Raw genomic sequence first — 17,683 nt, forward strand, 5'->3', positions numbered from 1 at the left:
TCACATATTTCTGGGAATTTAGTAGACACTTCTCAGTTACATGGAGGAGGGGAAGAATTGACTTTATCATGGAGATTTACACTAGAAACAACAATCTACAGGAAATTTAAAAGGATCGAAGATATTTAAATATTTAAAAATTAAACAATAGGGCTGAAGAGATGGCTCAGTGGTTTAAGGGCACTGTCTGCTCTTCCAAAGGACCCGGGTTCAATTCCCAGCACCCACATGGCAGCTCATAACTGTCTGTAACCCCAATTCCAGGGGATCTGACACCTTCACACTAATGATATAAACTGAAATAAAATAAAGTGTTTTTAAAAAGTATATTATTAAAAAAAGAGAGCACTTGCTGTTCTCCCAGAAGACTCAAGTTCGATTGTTAGCATCTACATGGTAGATCACAACCACCTGTCACTCCAGTTCCAGGGGTTTTGACGCCCTCTTCTGTCCCCATAGGCTTCAGGCATGCATGTAGCTTAGATATACATGTAGACAAAACACTCAATACGTGTTAAATTTTTTCAAAAAAATGAAACTGCCAGAGAAAGTCATAAAGTCAATTTTATGTAATGTATAGTTTTAGGTACTACTGAATTGAATTTTTTGTTTTAAAATTCTAGTAGATTCTAGAACTAGGAGGGATAAAAGGAAATCTCAATTTTACTTCATAAAAAAATAGAAGTATTATGTGACTCCAAATAAAAAAGACAATGTCAAAAATATCTGGAACTTATAGACAGAGGGTAGAAACGAATCTATAAGATGAATTTACTTGGTTGCTGAGAGGTGAACTTATAGACAGAGAGTTGCTTGAGAGGTAAAATTATGAAAGAGCAGTGAAAAGAGGAATTGGTGGGATAAAGAAGCTTTTGGAGTGTATGCTCATTACCCTGATTGTGGTGAGGGTTTTATGGCTTAGATAAAAATATACATTTTTGTCTTTTTATTATATTTATTTGAGTATGGGTTTGGAGATCAGAGAATGTCTTATGGGGGTTGGATATTCCTTCTATCATGTGGGTGGGAGGGGTTAAATTCAAGCTTGGTGGATAGGCTCGCCTTTTCTTTTTTTCATGTATCTGTGTTTTTGGATGTGTGTATGTGTGTGGAGGCATGAAAGGGACTCTTCATCATCACTCATTCTTTTGTTGTTACTGCTGTTTGAGACAAGGTCTCTGCTGTTTTGTTTTGGCTGTCATGTAATTTGCTATTTAAACCATGCTGTCCTGGAACTCACAGAGATCTATCATAGCATGCTAGGATTAAAGGCATGCACCACCACATACAACCTCAGCTTATTCTTTGAGACTCCAGCTGGTTTGTTTTAGGGATCCCATCTCAGTCTTTCTAGGCTGCAATTAAAGGCAGGCTTCCATACCCAACTAGCATTTACATAGCTCCTGGGGTCCAGACACCAGTCTTGTTTACACACCACGTACTTTAACTGCTGAGACATCTCCTCAACCCCTCAAAATATATCTGATTATACACTTCAAACATAATTTATTATATTTCTTGTACATGTGCTTGAATTGTAGGTGTGTACTATAATGCTAGCCTGGCCTGGCTTAGTTTATATGATATCTGTAATTTATTTTAGATGTTCTTCTGCATTTTTTGAGGAAGAGAGATCAGCATTAAAACAGAAACGGCAGAAAATAAGGCTCTTACAACAAAGGAAAGTTGCAGATGTTTCACAATTCAAAGATCTCCCAGATGAAATTCCTCTACCCCTGGTTATTGGAACCAAAGTTACAGGTAAGTGAAAACAAGCTTATGAGTCACTTGCAAGTTGTAGCTAAGACTTAGGAAGCAGAACTCTGGTTCTGCAGCAGTTGTTTAAATATGCTTTTAAAAGTAAACCACCAAGAGATGGGTTTGGTAGTTAAAAGCACTTGCAGCTTCTGTGAAGGTTTTGGATTCAGTTCCCAGCACCTACACGGCTCACAACCTGTTTCAGGTAGATCTGATGCTCACTTTTAACTTGTCGGGACACCAGGCATGCATGTGGTACACATACATGCACGTAGGCAAACAATTATACACATAAAATAAAAATAAGTACATTAAAGTATATATGTGAATTCAGTGATATTTATTACAGTATGAGCTAAAGGAGCCAGGCATGTTGGCAGAGGTCTGTTATTGCAGATCCATGGGAGCTGAGGTCAGCCTGGCTTACCTACATAGCTGGACCTTGCCTCAAAATGGAAAAAGGCTGGGAAGATAGCTTACTGGAAAGTGCTTCTTTAGCACAGTAATGATTTAAGCCCCAGGAACCTCCCCTCCTGGCCCCCCCCCCCCCAAAAAGAGAAAGAAGTTAATTAAAAAAAAAAATCAGTCTGCTATAAAGATGAAATATAAGATTCACTGGAATAAGTATAGTTAAATACATTAAAAATTTTTTTAATTGTTCTATATTTTGCTTGTATGTCATTTGTTTCATAACCAGCTTTATCTAGTTAATTTACAAGCAACATTGTTCTTGTTATAATTGGGTCTAGAAATAATCTGTTTCTAATAATTGAATAAAACTAAGTTATTTAGTAGGGTGTTTGTTTAAAAGTGTGTCAGGCAGAGCGCTATGGTGGCATACACCTGAAGCTGGAGTTATTTTGGAATCCAAGGCAGGATGATTGCAGTCAGTGGCAGATGGAATGACATCTGCCACTGGATCTGATGGAATGACAGCAATACCTCACTAAATGTTTGGCAGGTGGTAGTGACATACAGTTTAATTCTAATACTCAGGAGGTGGAGGCAGGCATATCTTGAGTTCTAATACAGCCAGGGTCGCAAAGAGAGACCTTGTTTCAAAAAAAAGAAAGACAGTTCTTTTGTGAGATACCATATTTGTTGGTTTTACAGGCTTGATCCTGTATGTCCAGGTTAGTTATAACAAAGAGGAAGGTATATTGAGAACTTCAAGGTTAGCTGCGGTTGTAACTGTGTAGAGCGAGCACTGGCTAGTGTGCATAAGGCCCTGTCTTCAGAGACCAGAACTACAGCAGGCATGCTGCCACGCGCCTTTCATGCCAGCAGAGTTCAAGGCCAGCCTAGGCCATGCACTGAGTTCAAGGCCAGCCTAGGCCATGCACTGAGTTCAAGGCCAGCCTAGGCCATGCACTGAGTTCAAGGCCAGCCTAGGCCATGCACTGAGTTCTAGGGCAGCCAGGGCCGTACAAAGAAACCCCATCTTGAGAAGAAAACAAACAAAGAAAACTACAAATTTTATATGTGTGTATGCGTGTTTTGTCTGCATGCATGTCCACGTCTAGTGCCCTCAGAGTCCAGAAGACAGTGTTGGGTCCCTAAATATTGGAGTTATAGACAATTGTTAGCCACTGTGTAGGTGCTGGGAACCAAACCTGGGTCTTCTGCAAGAGCATCAAGTGTTCTTAACCATTGAGCCATTTCTCTAGAGAATTTTACATATGTATACAGTATATTTTGATTATATTCACACATACTCACTGCTCCTTCCTTGCTATATGTTTTTTCCTAAGTTAGAATTGTATTTCCTAGTTAACATATCTAGTATAATTTTTGGCTGAAAATGTGATACTGTGGGAACTTTATATTGTAGTTGTATAGTGTGATTGAATTTGCTATAGTAGTTTGCCTTTGCAGCTATTGCTCTGTCTTCATTTTATTTTTTTTCTTTTATTCTTATTCAGTGTATATGATTCTTTTGCCCACATGTGTATCTGTGTACCAAGTGTATGCAGAGTAGAAGAAGCCATCAGATCCTCTAGAATTGGAGTTAAGGATGGTTGTAAGCAACCACAGGGTGCTGGGAACCACATTTGCGTCCTCTAGAATCGGTGCTTTCAACCATTGAGTCATCTCTCAAGTTTTGCATCTTCTCGGCTTTTTAATGCTTATTTTTAACCCTGATTCTCAAGGTGTTGCCCCTGCGCCTCTCTATAGTTCAGTGGTGAGCCTCTGATGTGGGCAAAGGTTTGAAAAAAGACCTCACATTGACTTGTGAAAATTGCTGCTGGTTTTAAAGTCTTTAACTTTTACTTTCTGCAGGGTCCTGTGGGTCTTTCCTGCCCATTTGCATAGTTGCCCAGTTAGCCAGAGATGAATGAGAAGATTTCAGTCTTTATTTCTCCCTACTCTCTGGATTCTCCCTGTCACATTCTTGCTAGCTGGTCACTCATCTCCACAAGGATAACACTCGGAGTTTGCAAAGCTGAGAGTAGCCTGGGATAACATGAGAGCCTAGTTAAAGTTGAAAATAAACTACTCTTAATATGTCACTTAAAAGTATGATGTCCAGGCCCAGGCGTGGTGGCATGCACCTATAATCCCAATACTCAGGGAGGCAGAGGTAGGCAGATCTCTGTGAGTTCAGGGCCAGCATGGTCTACAGTGGGAGTCCAGGACAGCCAAGGCTACACTGAGAAAACCCTGTTTCAAGAAGATATCCAGAGTTCTTTTACTAGTTTTAGGGGTTTATACTCTGAATGGCAGTCTTTTCTTTATTTAGTCTGTTTGGTAGCTATATCATTTCATTTATGTGTCGAATTAAGAATCAACATTTCAGGGGCTGGATAGATGGCTCAGAGGCTAAGAACACTGGCTATTCTTCCAAAGGTCCTGAGTTCAATTCCCAGCAACCACATGGTGGCTCATAACCATCTATAGTGAGAGCTGATGCTCTCTTGTGGCGTGCAGGCACACATGCAGGCAGAATACTAAATAAATACTAAATAAAGACCAACATTTCAGTTTTGTTTTGTTTTAAAAACTTTAATTCTCTAAGCATTAAAAACAAAGTACACAGTCATGTTAAAACTAATAGACAGTGACACTCTGCTTTTATGGTTTAAGCTACATGCTTAGAACAGTTTTATTTGATAATTCTTTGCATGTCCTAAATATGACAATGCCTCTGTTTCTTTTCTCAGCTCGATTACGTGGCGTTCATGACGGTCTTTTTACTGGTCAGATAGATGCTGTGGACACTCTTAATGCTACTTACAGAGTAACCTTCGATAGGACAGGGCTTGGCACTCACACCATTCCTGACTACGAGGTTCTTGTGAGTAATGTCTTATTAAATTACGGTGCTTGGTAGTATATTTGTATTTCGTGCCTTTTCATTACTTTAGTATTTTCTTATAAATTGTCTTTTATGAGAGAATCAAGGTTTCAATCCAAAGAACAGATCCTTAGGATTTCCTAAACATGTATACTAGATCCCTGGAGGACTGTACTTATGTTTTGTTTCCAAAAGCTAGGGTCCCTCCCTTGTGCCTTATTCATTATGCATGCATTCATGAAAGTGTGTGTGTGTACTCACATATTTGTGTTCACAATCATGAGTATATTTTGGGTTTGGATTGAATCCAGTGCTTAGTGATCACTGAACCACAGGACTGCATCCTCAGCCTTACATGCTTCTTAAATAAATAACAACTGTTGAAGATACAGCTCAGTGGTAGAATGCTTGTCCTATAGACTATAGATGCTAAATAAATAAATAAAATTTAAAACTAACTGCAATCTGGACTGGTAAGATGCTATATTTCAAGTTGATATACAGTACTACAATGCTTAGAAATTCTCCAAGATTTATGGATTATTCTTTTTTTCAAAGAGTAATGAGCCTCATGAGACAATGCCAATTGCTGCCTTTGGACAAAAACAGCGGCCTTCTCGATTTTTTATGACACCCCCGCGGTTACATTACACCCCTCCTCTCCAGTCGCCAATTACAGTAAGTAGTATAGAAATGCACTGAGTAATGTAACTTCTGTGAGTATAAACTGTGTTCTCATGAAGCACACACTACAGGTACTCCAGGACTTGAGCTACCTATATTATTTTGAGCTGATTGGTAGTTATTAAAATAAGTAAATTGTTGCTCAAATTCTGGAAGTATTTGTTATTGTATTTTAATTGTAATTATAATTTTAATTAAGCAGAACTTTCACTTTATCTAATGATACTGTCAGTGATTAGATGATTCCTTCTGTCCCTCAGGATAGTGACCCTTTATTAGGACAGTCACCATGGAGAAGTAAAATTTCTGGCTCTGACACGGAGACATTGGGAGGCTTTCCAGTAGAATTCCTTATCCAGGTGGTGAGTTGCTCCGAATGCTTTTGATGCTTGGAAACTGAATGTTTTTGGTATTGTTAAAATTGGAGTCTTTCTGTGGGTCAAACATTTTTATGTATTATTCTTTCAGTCATTGTGTAGATTTTCAGGGCTCTGCTGTTTTCAAAAAGTTTTAAAACAAAGTTACAATAGAAAAAAATAACTTGAGGTCTTCCTTGTTTTGTTTCTTTTCTCTCTTTTTTTTTGGTCTGAGAAACTACTGTTTACTTATGATGTACCTAGGGATTAGACACTGAGAAATCTAAGTCTAAACTAAAGTATAAAAACATAATATGTAACAGTCTTTCTGAATAGTCTGACTCTTAAAAATGTAATGAGCTGTAATCCCAGCACTCAGAGAGGCAGAGGCAGGTGGATCTCTTGAGTTTGAGGCCAGCCTGGTCTACAAAGTGAGTCCAGGAGAGAAAGTAATGAGTTACTTTTTTTTTTTTTTTTTTTTTTTTGTCCTTGAGATAGGGTCTTACTATGTAGCTCTGGCTGTCCTGGAACTCAACTATGTAGACCAGCATGGCCTAGAATTTTCAGAGATCTGCCTACCTCTGCCTCCATGTGCCGAGATTAAAGATGTGTGTTACTATGCTTGGTTTGAGCAGTTGGTTTTGAAAATGAGATTAAAGAAAACCAGATTCGGTGAAGTAAGCATGGGAAGCAGAGGTAGGGTACTTATGAGTTCAAAGCCAGCCCGAGCTAATAGCTAGACTCTTGACCTTACACAACGGGAAAGAGAGGTTACAGTTTGATTAAATCATAGTCTAGTACTGTTTCAAGGTTTGTTTGTTTTTTCCTTTTTGAAAATAATATTTTATTCTAAAATAGTCTTTTTAAAATATATATATTTTTTGCTGGCCTATGGTGGCGCACACCTTTATTCATAGCAGAGGCAGATGGATCTCTGGAGTGTTTTTTTGTTTGTTTGTTTTTTGTTTTTGAGCTGGGTGATGGTGGCGCACACCTTACTTTACTTCCAGCACTCAGGAGCCAGAAACAGGTAGATTCTCTGTGAGTTCAAGGATAGCCAGGGCTACACAGAGATACTGTCTTGAAAAACCAAAGGAAAAAAAATAATTTTAAAAAGTGAAGTACCGATTGTACATAAATGTGAGACTAAAGCAGGAGAAAAATATTGAAATCCCAAGAGGTTACTTCATATTTTAAATTTAGGACTTCCTATACCTTAACCTAATGGCTAGAATGAAAATGTATAGATTCCAAGATTATTTAGTAGCCAAGGATGACCTTGGTCTACAAAGCAAGTTCCAAGAGAGCCAAGGCTACACAGAGAAACCATGTCTGGAAAAACAAAGCAAAACCAAAAGGGGGAGTTGGTTCTCTCCTTTCACCTTGTGGAAATCAAACTCCGGTGGTCAGGCTTTGGTAGCGCATGCCTTTACCAGCTGAGCCATCGCACCACCTCTAATTATGGTAGATTTTAAAATAATATTTTCTTCTATAGGGTGTTTTTAAGTCAGGTCTCATTGTGTAGACGAGGCTGGCCTGGAACTTGCTGTGTAGCCTCGGATGGCCTCAGACTTATGATCCTCCTGCTTCAGTACACTGAGTGCTGAGATTGTATGTTCTGTGCTGAGTTACAGTATTTTTGCTTAATATTCACATGTATAAAATAAAATGCTTTACCATATTTATAATGAGGCACTAAAATGTACCATTAGAACATCTCTGCGAAAACTGGAAATCTGATACACCTAAATGTCTCTATTTATTCCAAAATATTTTTTTTTTCTACAGACTAAATTATCAAAAATTCTCATGATTAAAAAAGAACATATCAAGAAATTAAGGGAAATGAACACAGAAGCAGAAAAGCTGGTAAGGATTTAAGGATTAATTTCCCTTTGTTTATCTGTCTAATTTTAAAATGGTGAGGCCTTTATATATAAAATATATAAAAACATTTTTTTTACTGCCTTCTGAAAAGAAAAACTTTGTGGCTTGTTTGTTTGTTTTTGTTGAGACCATGTCTAGCTGTGACCCTGGCTGGTTTGAAATGTACCATGTAGACGAGGCTGGCTTCTAACTTCTGACACTTCCTGCATTTGCCTCCTGGTGCTGGCGCACAAGCACGTGCCAGCACACCTGGGTGGCAGTAGGATGTCATAGTCCTGTTTGATTTCACTTTTTCTTAGTATATTGAATATGTGCTACTAATCAGCAGAGGGGTACAGTGCCTTACCCATAAGGCCACTGACTGTACACTTGCACAGGATGAACGGATGAACTAGCTCCCTGGACCGTTTACGTGAGTGCGGCATTCCTAGAACTAGTGACTACACCTCACTAAGGAAGTCGTAATGACAGCTTTTCAAAAGCGCCTCAGAATACGATAGCTAAGTTGTCATATTTAAGTTAACTTGACAAAGATTTTATTAGCCAGATAAGGGGGAAAAAAAGTGTTTTTTTTGGGGGGGGTATTTGTTTGTTTTTTGAGACAGGGTTTCTCTGTGTAGCCTTGGCTGTCCTGAACTTGCTTTGTAGACCAGGCTGGCCACAAACTCACAGAGATCCTCCTGCCTCTGCTTCCCGAGTGCTCGGACTAAAGGCACGCACCATCACCACCCAACTAGTTTCCCTAATTTTCTTGAGATAGAATTGATGCTCAAGTCAGCTGTACTTGCTTGAAATTTACAATTTGATCATATGTCTGTGAAACGTTACCATATGTTCTGTTACAAAAGAGAAGTGCTTCCTGCTATTCTAAAATTTTCTTTGGTAACCTCTCCCTGATTTCTAGGTAGCCATTGATATGCTGCCTGACACCATGGGTTAGGATTGGTTTGCATTTTCTAGAATATTGTATAAATAGTCATACAGTCTGTATGAGCTCTTTTCATGCCTGGTTTCCGCATACCAGATTTGAGATCCACATACTTCGTCACAAGATTCAGAATGCACAGCTGCTTTGTTTCCTTCAGTGTTATGATCAAATCCAGGGCCTTGCGCTTACACCCCTGGGCTGCACCTCTAGCTTCCTTTTTACTACTGAGTAGCATCCCATTTTGTGATTGTGCCACAGATTATCCATTCAGTTATAGATGAGCACTTGGAAATGTTCCAAGTTTTCATTTCTCTAAAGCTGCTGTGAACATTCCTCTACTAATCTTTGCATAGATAGCTGTTTTTATTTCTCTTAGCATGTTTAGCTTTTTACAGACTTGTGTTTTACACAGTTGTGTTTACTGCGCAATAATCTATTGAATTGTATATGTTGTGCAATTTTGTATTAAACTTAAGTTAAAACAAAAACGTTAAAAAGCAAATAGCCAGGTGTGGTGGCGCATACCTATAATCCCAGCACTTGGGGAGGCAGAGGCTGATCTCTGTGAGTTTGAGGCCAAACCTGGTTTACAAAGCAAATCAAGGACCACCAAGGCTACACAGAGAAACCCTGTCTGGGAAAAACAAACAAGATGATAACCACCAGGTACTATAGCACATGCTTTTAATTCTAGCACTCAGGAGGTAAGGGCAGGCAGATCTCTTGAGTTCAAGGCCACCCTAGTATACATAGTATATTCTTGGCCAGCCAGTGTTACATGGTGAGACTGTATCAAAAACAAAACTTGTTTTCTCCCTATATTGGGAATTGAACCCATGCCCTCTCATATGCTAGCCAACACTTTGTTCTTAAGCTGTACCCCAGCCCTGTGACATTGTTCTTAAGCTGTACCCCAGCCCTGTGACATTACATTTTCTATATTCCATCTTGGTATTTGGAGCAGGAACCTGAGAGCTCACATCTTCAGCCAGAAGCACAAAGTAGAGAAAGCTAACTGGAAATGGCATACAGTCTTGAAACTCTTAAAAGTCTACCTCCAGTGTCACATTTCTTCCATCAAGGTTGAACCTCTTAAACTTCCCTATTCAGTGCCACCAAATATTCAAACATCTGAGCCTCTGGGGGACATTCTCATTTAAACTACTACTTTCTACTCTCCGTATCCCCATTGCTTTATAGCCATATCAGTACAAAATTAATTTAGACCAACTTCAAAATTCCCCCTAGTCCTTCACAGTCTCAATACTGTTTCAAAGTACAAAATCTCTTCTGAAACTCAAGACAATTTATTGATTATAACCTCCTGTAGAATCAAAAAGCAAATTACACATTTACCATTTTCTCTTGGGGCATAGTGTAGAAATACTGGATCAAAAGAAGAATGGAGCCCAGAGGGCAAACACCCAGCCCTGGAGCTTCATCTCTGATGTCAGAGGGCTGTTTTCTTCATTTCTTCATTCTCTGTGTATAAAATCTCCACTAAAAGAAGTAAGTGGGGCTAGAGATAGAGCTGAGAGTGCAGACTACTCTTGCAGGGAACCAGAGTGCAATTCCTAGCGTTCACACTGAGCAGCTCACAGCCACCTGTAACTCCAGCTGCAGGGGTTCCTGTACTTTTGACCTCCATGGGCATTGGCATTTACATGTACATACACACACTCATAATGTAAAACAAACACATTAATACTAAAAGGAGGAAAGTGAATAGCAGACAGCATGCATTCCTAAGAACAAGGACCATCTCCCAACATTACGCCATCACGTAAGAAGAGTGTCATTGACTATAGGCTAGTGTAATGACCTGCTGGTTGTTTTAGATACCTTAGATTACTGAAATTGCATTGCTAACAAGACAAAACTTGATCAAAAGCTTTTTTTTTTTTCCTTAGAAATCATATTCCATGCCCATTGGCATTGAATTTCAACGAAGATATGCAACGATTGTCCTAGAACTTGAGCAGTTGAACAAGGACCTAAACAAAGTTTTGCATAAAGTTCAACAGTATTGCTATGAGGTGAGTGATTTTTATTGCTTTTTTTTTTTTTTTTTTGCTTTTTGAGACAGGGTCTTGCTATGTAGCTATGGATGACCTGGCACTTACTCTGCAGACCAGGCTGGCCTCCAACTCAGAGAGCCACCTGCCTCTGCCATAGCCTATGCTGGGATTAAAGGTGTGTGCCATCATGCCCAGCCTGATTTGTGTTACTTTCCCTCCATGTTTTGTTATTTGAAGATTAATGCTTTTACCTTCACTTCTCACAGCCTCTAAGCTAAACCAGTATCTTTAAAAGGTCTTTTAGCAGGACTGTATTTTGCATATATATTCACTCTTATCAGTGTTAAAAGGGTATTTTATCACAGTAAATTACCAATTTTCAATTACTAACTTATAAATGATCTCACTTTACCAAAAAAAAAAAAAAAGAAAGAAAGAAAGAAATTAAGAAAGACTTAGAATTCACAAATCCAGAAAAATAATTATCTTTTGTGTTTTGATGTTATACATGTGTGTTTGTCAGAGTCAGTAGTCAGTTTCGGGTATCATTCCTCAGGAACTATCTACACTGTTTTATCATGCAGGGTTCTCATTGGGACCCAGGGCTCACTAATTAGGCCTCTGCCTCTATGACACTGATTATAAACACATACAGCCATGCCTGCTTCTTACGTGGCTGCTAAGATCAAACTCAGGTGCTTAGTTTGCATGGCTAGCACTCCACTGAACGTATCATTTCCCCAATCCCTTGTTTTGTTTTTTGAGACTGTATCTTGCCACATAGTCAGCCTTCAACTCCTAATTCTTCTGCCTTAGCCTCCTCTAGCCCACTTGCTAGAGTTACAGACATGCACCATCATGACCACCAGAACAGTTACCTTAATTCCACTATCCCAAAACCATATTTTGGTTTGCTTACTTTGATTTTTTATTCTTTTTTAATGTATGGGTGTCAGCCTGTGCATATGCTTCTGCGCCATGTGTATGCCTGCTGCCGTCGGAGGCCGGAGAAGGTGTCAGATCCTCTGAAACTGGAGTTACACATTGTTACTAGCCACCATGGGGTTCTGGCTCCTCTGCAAGAGCAACGAATACCCTAACCAGCTAGCCATCTCTCCAGCCTCCTCCCTTAAACTTACTTACATGTATGAGTGTTTTGTCTGCGTGTAGTATGTGCACCGTGTGTATGGCCAGTGCCTCCAGAGATCAGGGAGGGCTTTGGGTGCCCTGGATCTGGGGTTCCAGGTGATTGTCAGTCACCATGTGGGTACTGGAAACCAAACCTGAATTCTCTGCAAAAACAGTAATGCTCTAAAGCACTAAACCATCTCACCAGGCACTCCTTTCCTTTTTTAAACAACATGTGTTCTCAGAAATCATGCCCTGTATTATTTTGTTTTTTCCTCCTTTCAACTGTGGCTTAGCTGTGAATCCTGGATTTTAGGCGCATAGGTCAGAGGAGTTTTTGAAATTTTTCATTCACATATGATTATAAATGAGAAGAGTAGTTCAACTGTCACCTAAATTTGAAGCTCTTACTCTAGAGTGTTAAATTATTGTGATGGATTTAGAGTGCCTCTGCTTTTGCATTCTTTGAAGCTGTGTTAGCAAAGCCCCCTCTATTTGTTTTAGGAAATTCTAATGACCATATTGGCAAGTCCCAGAAGTCTGTCATTGATGAAGACATCTGTCTACTTGAACTGAACTGAAAGAATGAATTGTGGCTACCTATGCCTGTTCCTTAGCCATTCATTCTCATTTATACCCCGCCCCTAACCCCTGCACCCTCTTAATGTTTCTGGTAATGGTATAACCAGGGCTTTGCATATTCTAGGCAAGTTCCTTGCCATTGAGCTACATTACTAATCCCTTGGTTTTATTTGTTTGGTTGGTGGGGGGGGGAGTAGTTTTTGTTTTTTTCTTTGTTTTTCAAGGCAGGCTTTCTCTGTGTGGCCCTGGCTGTCCTGGAACTTACTATGTAGACCAGGCTGGCCTCAAATCCAGAGATCTGCCTGCCTCTGTCTCTGCGTGCTAGGACACCACCTGGCACCCCCACCACCCAGCAGTGCCTTGGTTTTAATGATACAGTATTGCTCTACAGCCCAGGCTGGTCTTCCCACCTCTGCTTCCCAAGTGCTGGATTTCAGGCGTATGTCTCTGTGCTTTGCTGCATAATTATTTCCTCCTACTTCCCTGTTGCCTGCTCCCTGTCTAGCAGTGACTTATTCTAGTAAACAAGTTTCCTGCCCTGATAAGCATCTATTGAGAAAAAGTATAGACCACAGGGTTTAAGAGCCTTCCATAACAAAATAGCACATGAAGACGGGGCTTACACATCAGTCGTAGTGTAGTCAATGGGCATTGGAGTGGGCTTCTTTCCTACTCAAGTGAAATGAATTGATTTCCACAAAGCTCTTGAAGTACAGAATCAACTTAAATAAGAAACTTGAGCGCTATGACTGGGCAATTTTATTCCTTAGTAGACAGAGACAGATGAACATATTTACCGAAAGAAATATACTAGAAAGTTCATTCCCTATTACTCCCCAGAATCAGAAACTGGATGCCAAAATAAACAGATAAAATTTAAAAAACCAGAAACTTGGGGCTGCAGTGATGGTTCAGCAGTTAAGAGCACTGGCTGCTGGTCAAGAGGACCCAGGTTTGATTGATTCCCAGCCGCCACATGGTTCACAGCTGTTTATACCTCCAATTCTGGGGGCTCCGATGCCCTCTTTGGCATATATATATTTCCAAAATATGCACATAAATTAAAATAATGAAATCATTTAGGAAAATCAGAAACAGCAAATACCCATAAATGCCAGGATGGATCAATAAACGTCCTGTCATTGCGCAGTGCAGTGCTACCTGAAATGGGAATTAAAGAATTCAGTTACTTTGCAACTCTGTGAACAAAGTCAGACAGAAGAGACTAAAAGTTGTATGATTCCGTTTGCAGAGTTCAGGCACCAGCACAAGCCAGCTGTGGGGCTGGTAGGCATGCTCTCTGCAAGGCAGCCCTGAAGTCACTGACTTCTTAGGCACGTTTAACTTGTAAAAACTCAATAACTTTCATATTTTATGATTTGATATTTTTGTGTTATTTATATATGCTCCAGCTAAAAACTTAGGGTTTTGTTTTGCTTTTGTTGTTTTGTTTTGTTTTGGGTATTTCAAGACAGGGTTTCTCTGTATAGCCTTGACTTGACTGTCCTAAAGTTCACTCTGTAGACCAGGCTGACCTCGAACTCCCTGCCTCTGCCTCCCAAGTGCTGGGATTAAAGGCATGCGCTGCCGCCACCCAGCAGGAGTGTGTATGAGAGAGAGACAGACAGACTGGGGTGGGGGGAGGTCTGTGGGGCAGGAATGGTACATCTTTATCAGCTTTCTATCCTTTCTACAGAGTAGATAAAAGCATAGCTTACTTTGGGTACAGGATAGTATAGGAGAGGCAGGAGGAAGAGCATGTATTTGAATGTTTGTTTCTCCAACAAATATAAGTAAACCATGATTGGGGTGCAGCTCGGGAGTAGAATACTTGCATAGTTTGCCCAAGGCCCTGAGTTTGAGCCCCTGCACCTCAAAACCAGGACAGAGCAAAACAAGAGGCTGAGGATGCTCTTCTGATAGCGTACCTCCTGCACAAGTGTTGATCCCCGTGCTTGTTATTTCAGTGCTTGAGAAGCAGAAACAGGTGGGTTCCTGGGCACTGTGGCCAGCCAGTCTAGATGACTGACTCAGGAAGTAAGATGGAAAGCAGTGAGGTGGACACCTGGCCTTCCTTACACATGTGCACACACATAGAAACATTTATACACAAATACAGAGAGTATACTCTGAAGAGAAAAACTAGGAAGTACAAGTTAACTCTAAAAGTAAATAGAATAAGAGATAAGCCTGGCCATATTTCAGTAGTAAAACAAACAACACTAAAGAAGACAGACTGGTACAGATGTCAGAAACCAAGTGTTTTTAGCATACACCTTTGTTCTAAAACCAAACTCTACACTCACTAGTAAAGATTTGTTCTCACAGTGGCCTGAAGTAAAACTTGTGTGTCTCCTAGGGCTGAGCAAATGAGTTGGGGATTATTGGCGATAATGGGAGCCAGGTTTCTCACTGGGAGAATGGAGTTGTGAGAAGAGAGGCTAGGTCCCAAGGTGTTAGATTGGTACAGGAAGCCAGGGAGGATTCACGGCTTGTACATACAAGATGCATAAGAAAGTGTGTATGTCTGCCTAGCCTGGGGGCAGAGTGAACCTAGCAGCAGAGAACATAACCACACAGCCAGATCTGTTTCCAACATTATCTCCAAGAGGAAGTAGGGATTCTTGAAAAGAGGCAGTCTCAGGACCGAGGGCAGAAAGAGCAGAAGATGAGTATGAACCATGTTACTATGCCAGGAAAATGTACCCCAAACTATGTGGACATTTAAAAAGGAACTCATCATAGAGTTCTGCTGGCCAAATCAGCCAGGAGTCCATAGATTAACAGAATCAATACATACTGCTGTTTATTCCTTTTTGAGAGAAAGTTCTTTTAAAAGTGCCAACTTGGGCTGCAGAAATGGCTCAGTCAGTAAAGTGCCTGCCACTCAAGCATGAGGACCTGAGTTCATACCCTCAGTACCAACTTAAAAGTCAGGTGCAGTGGTATAATACTATGATCCTATTACTGGCAGGTTGGGGAAGTAGACACAGAGGCAGGGGGATCTCTGAAGCTCATTGCTATTGGCCAGCCAGCCTGGCGAAATTGATACGCTTTGAGTTTAGTGAGAGACTTTGTCTCAAAAAATAAAGGTGGAGAAACTTCATGTGGGCTGCCTGCTGAGTGGGGGGAGGGGCTATTTCAAACATGGACTCTATTGCCTGCTTTTAGGTCACTTCCCCCAGGCAGGGCTGCCTTTCAGGCCTCAGGGGATGAGGATATGCTCAGTCCTGATGTGACATGATGTGCTGGGGAGGGTTGATACGGGGGGGAGGGAGGGAGGGAATCATTTTTCTGGGGGGAAGGAAGAGGAGAAGAGGGAAGAAAGGGAAGTGGGGTACTGGAAGGAGAGGAGGGAGGGCCCATTCTTGGGATGCAAAGTAAATAAATTGAAATAATAATAATAAAAAAAAAAGACATGGGGCTAGAGATATGGCTCGACGGTTAAAAGCACTGCTCTTGCAGAGGATCTGGCTTCCGTTCCAATCCTCAGTTCAGCAGCTCATACCCACCTTTTACTCCAGTTCTGGGGGAGCTGATGCCTCTGGCCTCTTTAGGCCCTGTATGCACATGTGCATATAATACACTCACATGGTGATGACGATATTAAAAATAAATAAACATAACATTTGACACCATAGTGACAGCTGATACAAATATTGGGCCTCCTTGGATGTTCAAACTGGTAAGGAAACGTGTGATGCCAAACAGGAGCTTTTTGTAGCCTCAAAGTCTTTTCGTGAAACTAATTAGAGAGGGGACATCTTTACTATGTGGACATCTGGCAAATACTTCATTATTTAACAGAGCAGAAAAACACATCTCCTAGTAATGAGACAGATGAACACAGGGAACCTCCAGTAATGATGTACAGAGAATGACTGCATCACACTGTGGTACTCCTGCCAGAAGCGTGAAAGTACAGTCTGACATGGACAGTCACATACCCTACCTGAAAGGATGTTTACCCAGGTCCCAAGTGATAGGAGGAGAGAGCTGGCTCCCCCACATGTCCTTTGATCCCCACATCTCTGCCGTGGCACACTCACGTCCACATACACATAGCCTTGTCAGAGTATAGCTCATGTTCTGCTCCTCCGTGTTCAGCTTGCACCAGACCAGGGGCTCCAGCCTGCTGATCAGCCAACAGACATGAGACGGAGGTGTGAGGAAGAAGCCCAGGAAATTGTCCGGCAAGCCAACTCCTCCTCGGGACAGCCCTGCGTTGAAAACGAAAATCTGACGGACTTAATCTCCAGGCTCACTGCAATTTTATTACAAATTAAGGTAAATTTCAGAGGAAATAGCTTCATGGTTTTATTTTTATGCTAAGAAAACGGTATTTGTTCCTATTTATTTCTATATTTAAGATAAAATGTAACTAAATTTTGGAACATTTTTCCTCTGTAGTGTCTAGCAGAGGGAGGAGACCTCAATTCCTTTGAATTCAAATCACTCACAGATTCATTAAATGACATCAAGAATACGATAGATGCTTCTAATATCAGGTAATTTATAGCTATATGCTAATCATTTTATGTTAAATTTCTGCTGATTCTTAGTAGTTTGCATAAATTTGCTTATTAGTAAAGTATTTGTGTATTTGTTTATCCTTTAAATGTATTTAAAAGCGCTTTTCACATAGCATTCTGTTGACAGAACAGACGTTTCACATAAGCTCTATACATGAGGGCATCAGAACATATCATTTGGTTTCAGGTTTATTGTAGAGCAGGGACTCCTCTCCTTCAGTATCCCTGGCACTCCCTGCTCCTAAGCATGCTTTCCCACCAGTGCTCAGACAGAGCTGTGCCTTCCCTGAAGGCATTTCCTCAGCTGTTTTGTAAGAAACTGCTGTTTACTAACTAAAATGAAGCCTCTCCACCCCCTATAAAAAGCTTGAGGTTTTTGAGATGGCTCAACAGGTGAAGGCACTTGTCCCACTCTCCGGGCACTTGAGTTCAGTCTGCAGAACTCCTATAACGGTGGATAGCCCACTATGTGTGTGCAGGTGGATAGCCCACTGTGTGTGTGCAGGTGGATAGCC

The 17,683-nt window shown here is 40.6% G+C and overlaps 1 protein-coding gene across 1 annotated transcript in view; it reads left to right on the forward strand.

The window, feature by feature from the left end:
• Lin9 (lin-9 DREAM MuvB core complex component) overlaps positions 1–17,683 on the forward strand; it is a 42,042-nt gene that overhangs the window by 22,559 nt on the left and 1,800 nt on the right. The window contains exons 7-14 of the mRNA XM_055609142.1: positions 1,604–1,761; positions 4,920–5,053; positions 5,612–5,731; positions 5,998–6,099; positions 7,882–7,962; positions 10,819–10,944; positions 16,744–16,923; positions 17,047–17,144. Coding sequence (XP_055465117.1) covers positions 1,604–1,761; positions 4,920–5,053; positions 5,612–5,731; positions 5,998–6,099; positions 7,882–7,962; positions 10,819–10,944; positions 16,744–16,923; positions 17,047–17,144 — 999 coding nt within the window. The remainder of the gene's footprint in view (positions 1–1,603; positions 1,762–4,919; positions 5,054–5,611; positions 5,732–5,997; positions 6,100–7,881; positions 7,963–10,818; positions 10,945–16,743; positions 16,924–17,046; positions 17,145–17,683) is intronic.

This window comes from Psammomys obesus, unplaced genomic scaffold (genome assembly GCF_907164565.1).
Source record: "Psammomys obesus unplaced genomic scaffold, mPsaObe1.curated_primary_1811, whole genome shotgun sequence".
Taxonomy (NCBI): Eukaryota; Metazoa; Chordata; class Mammalia; order Rodentia; family Muridae; genus Psammomys; species Psammomys obesus.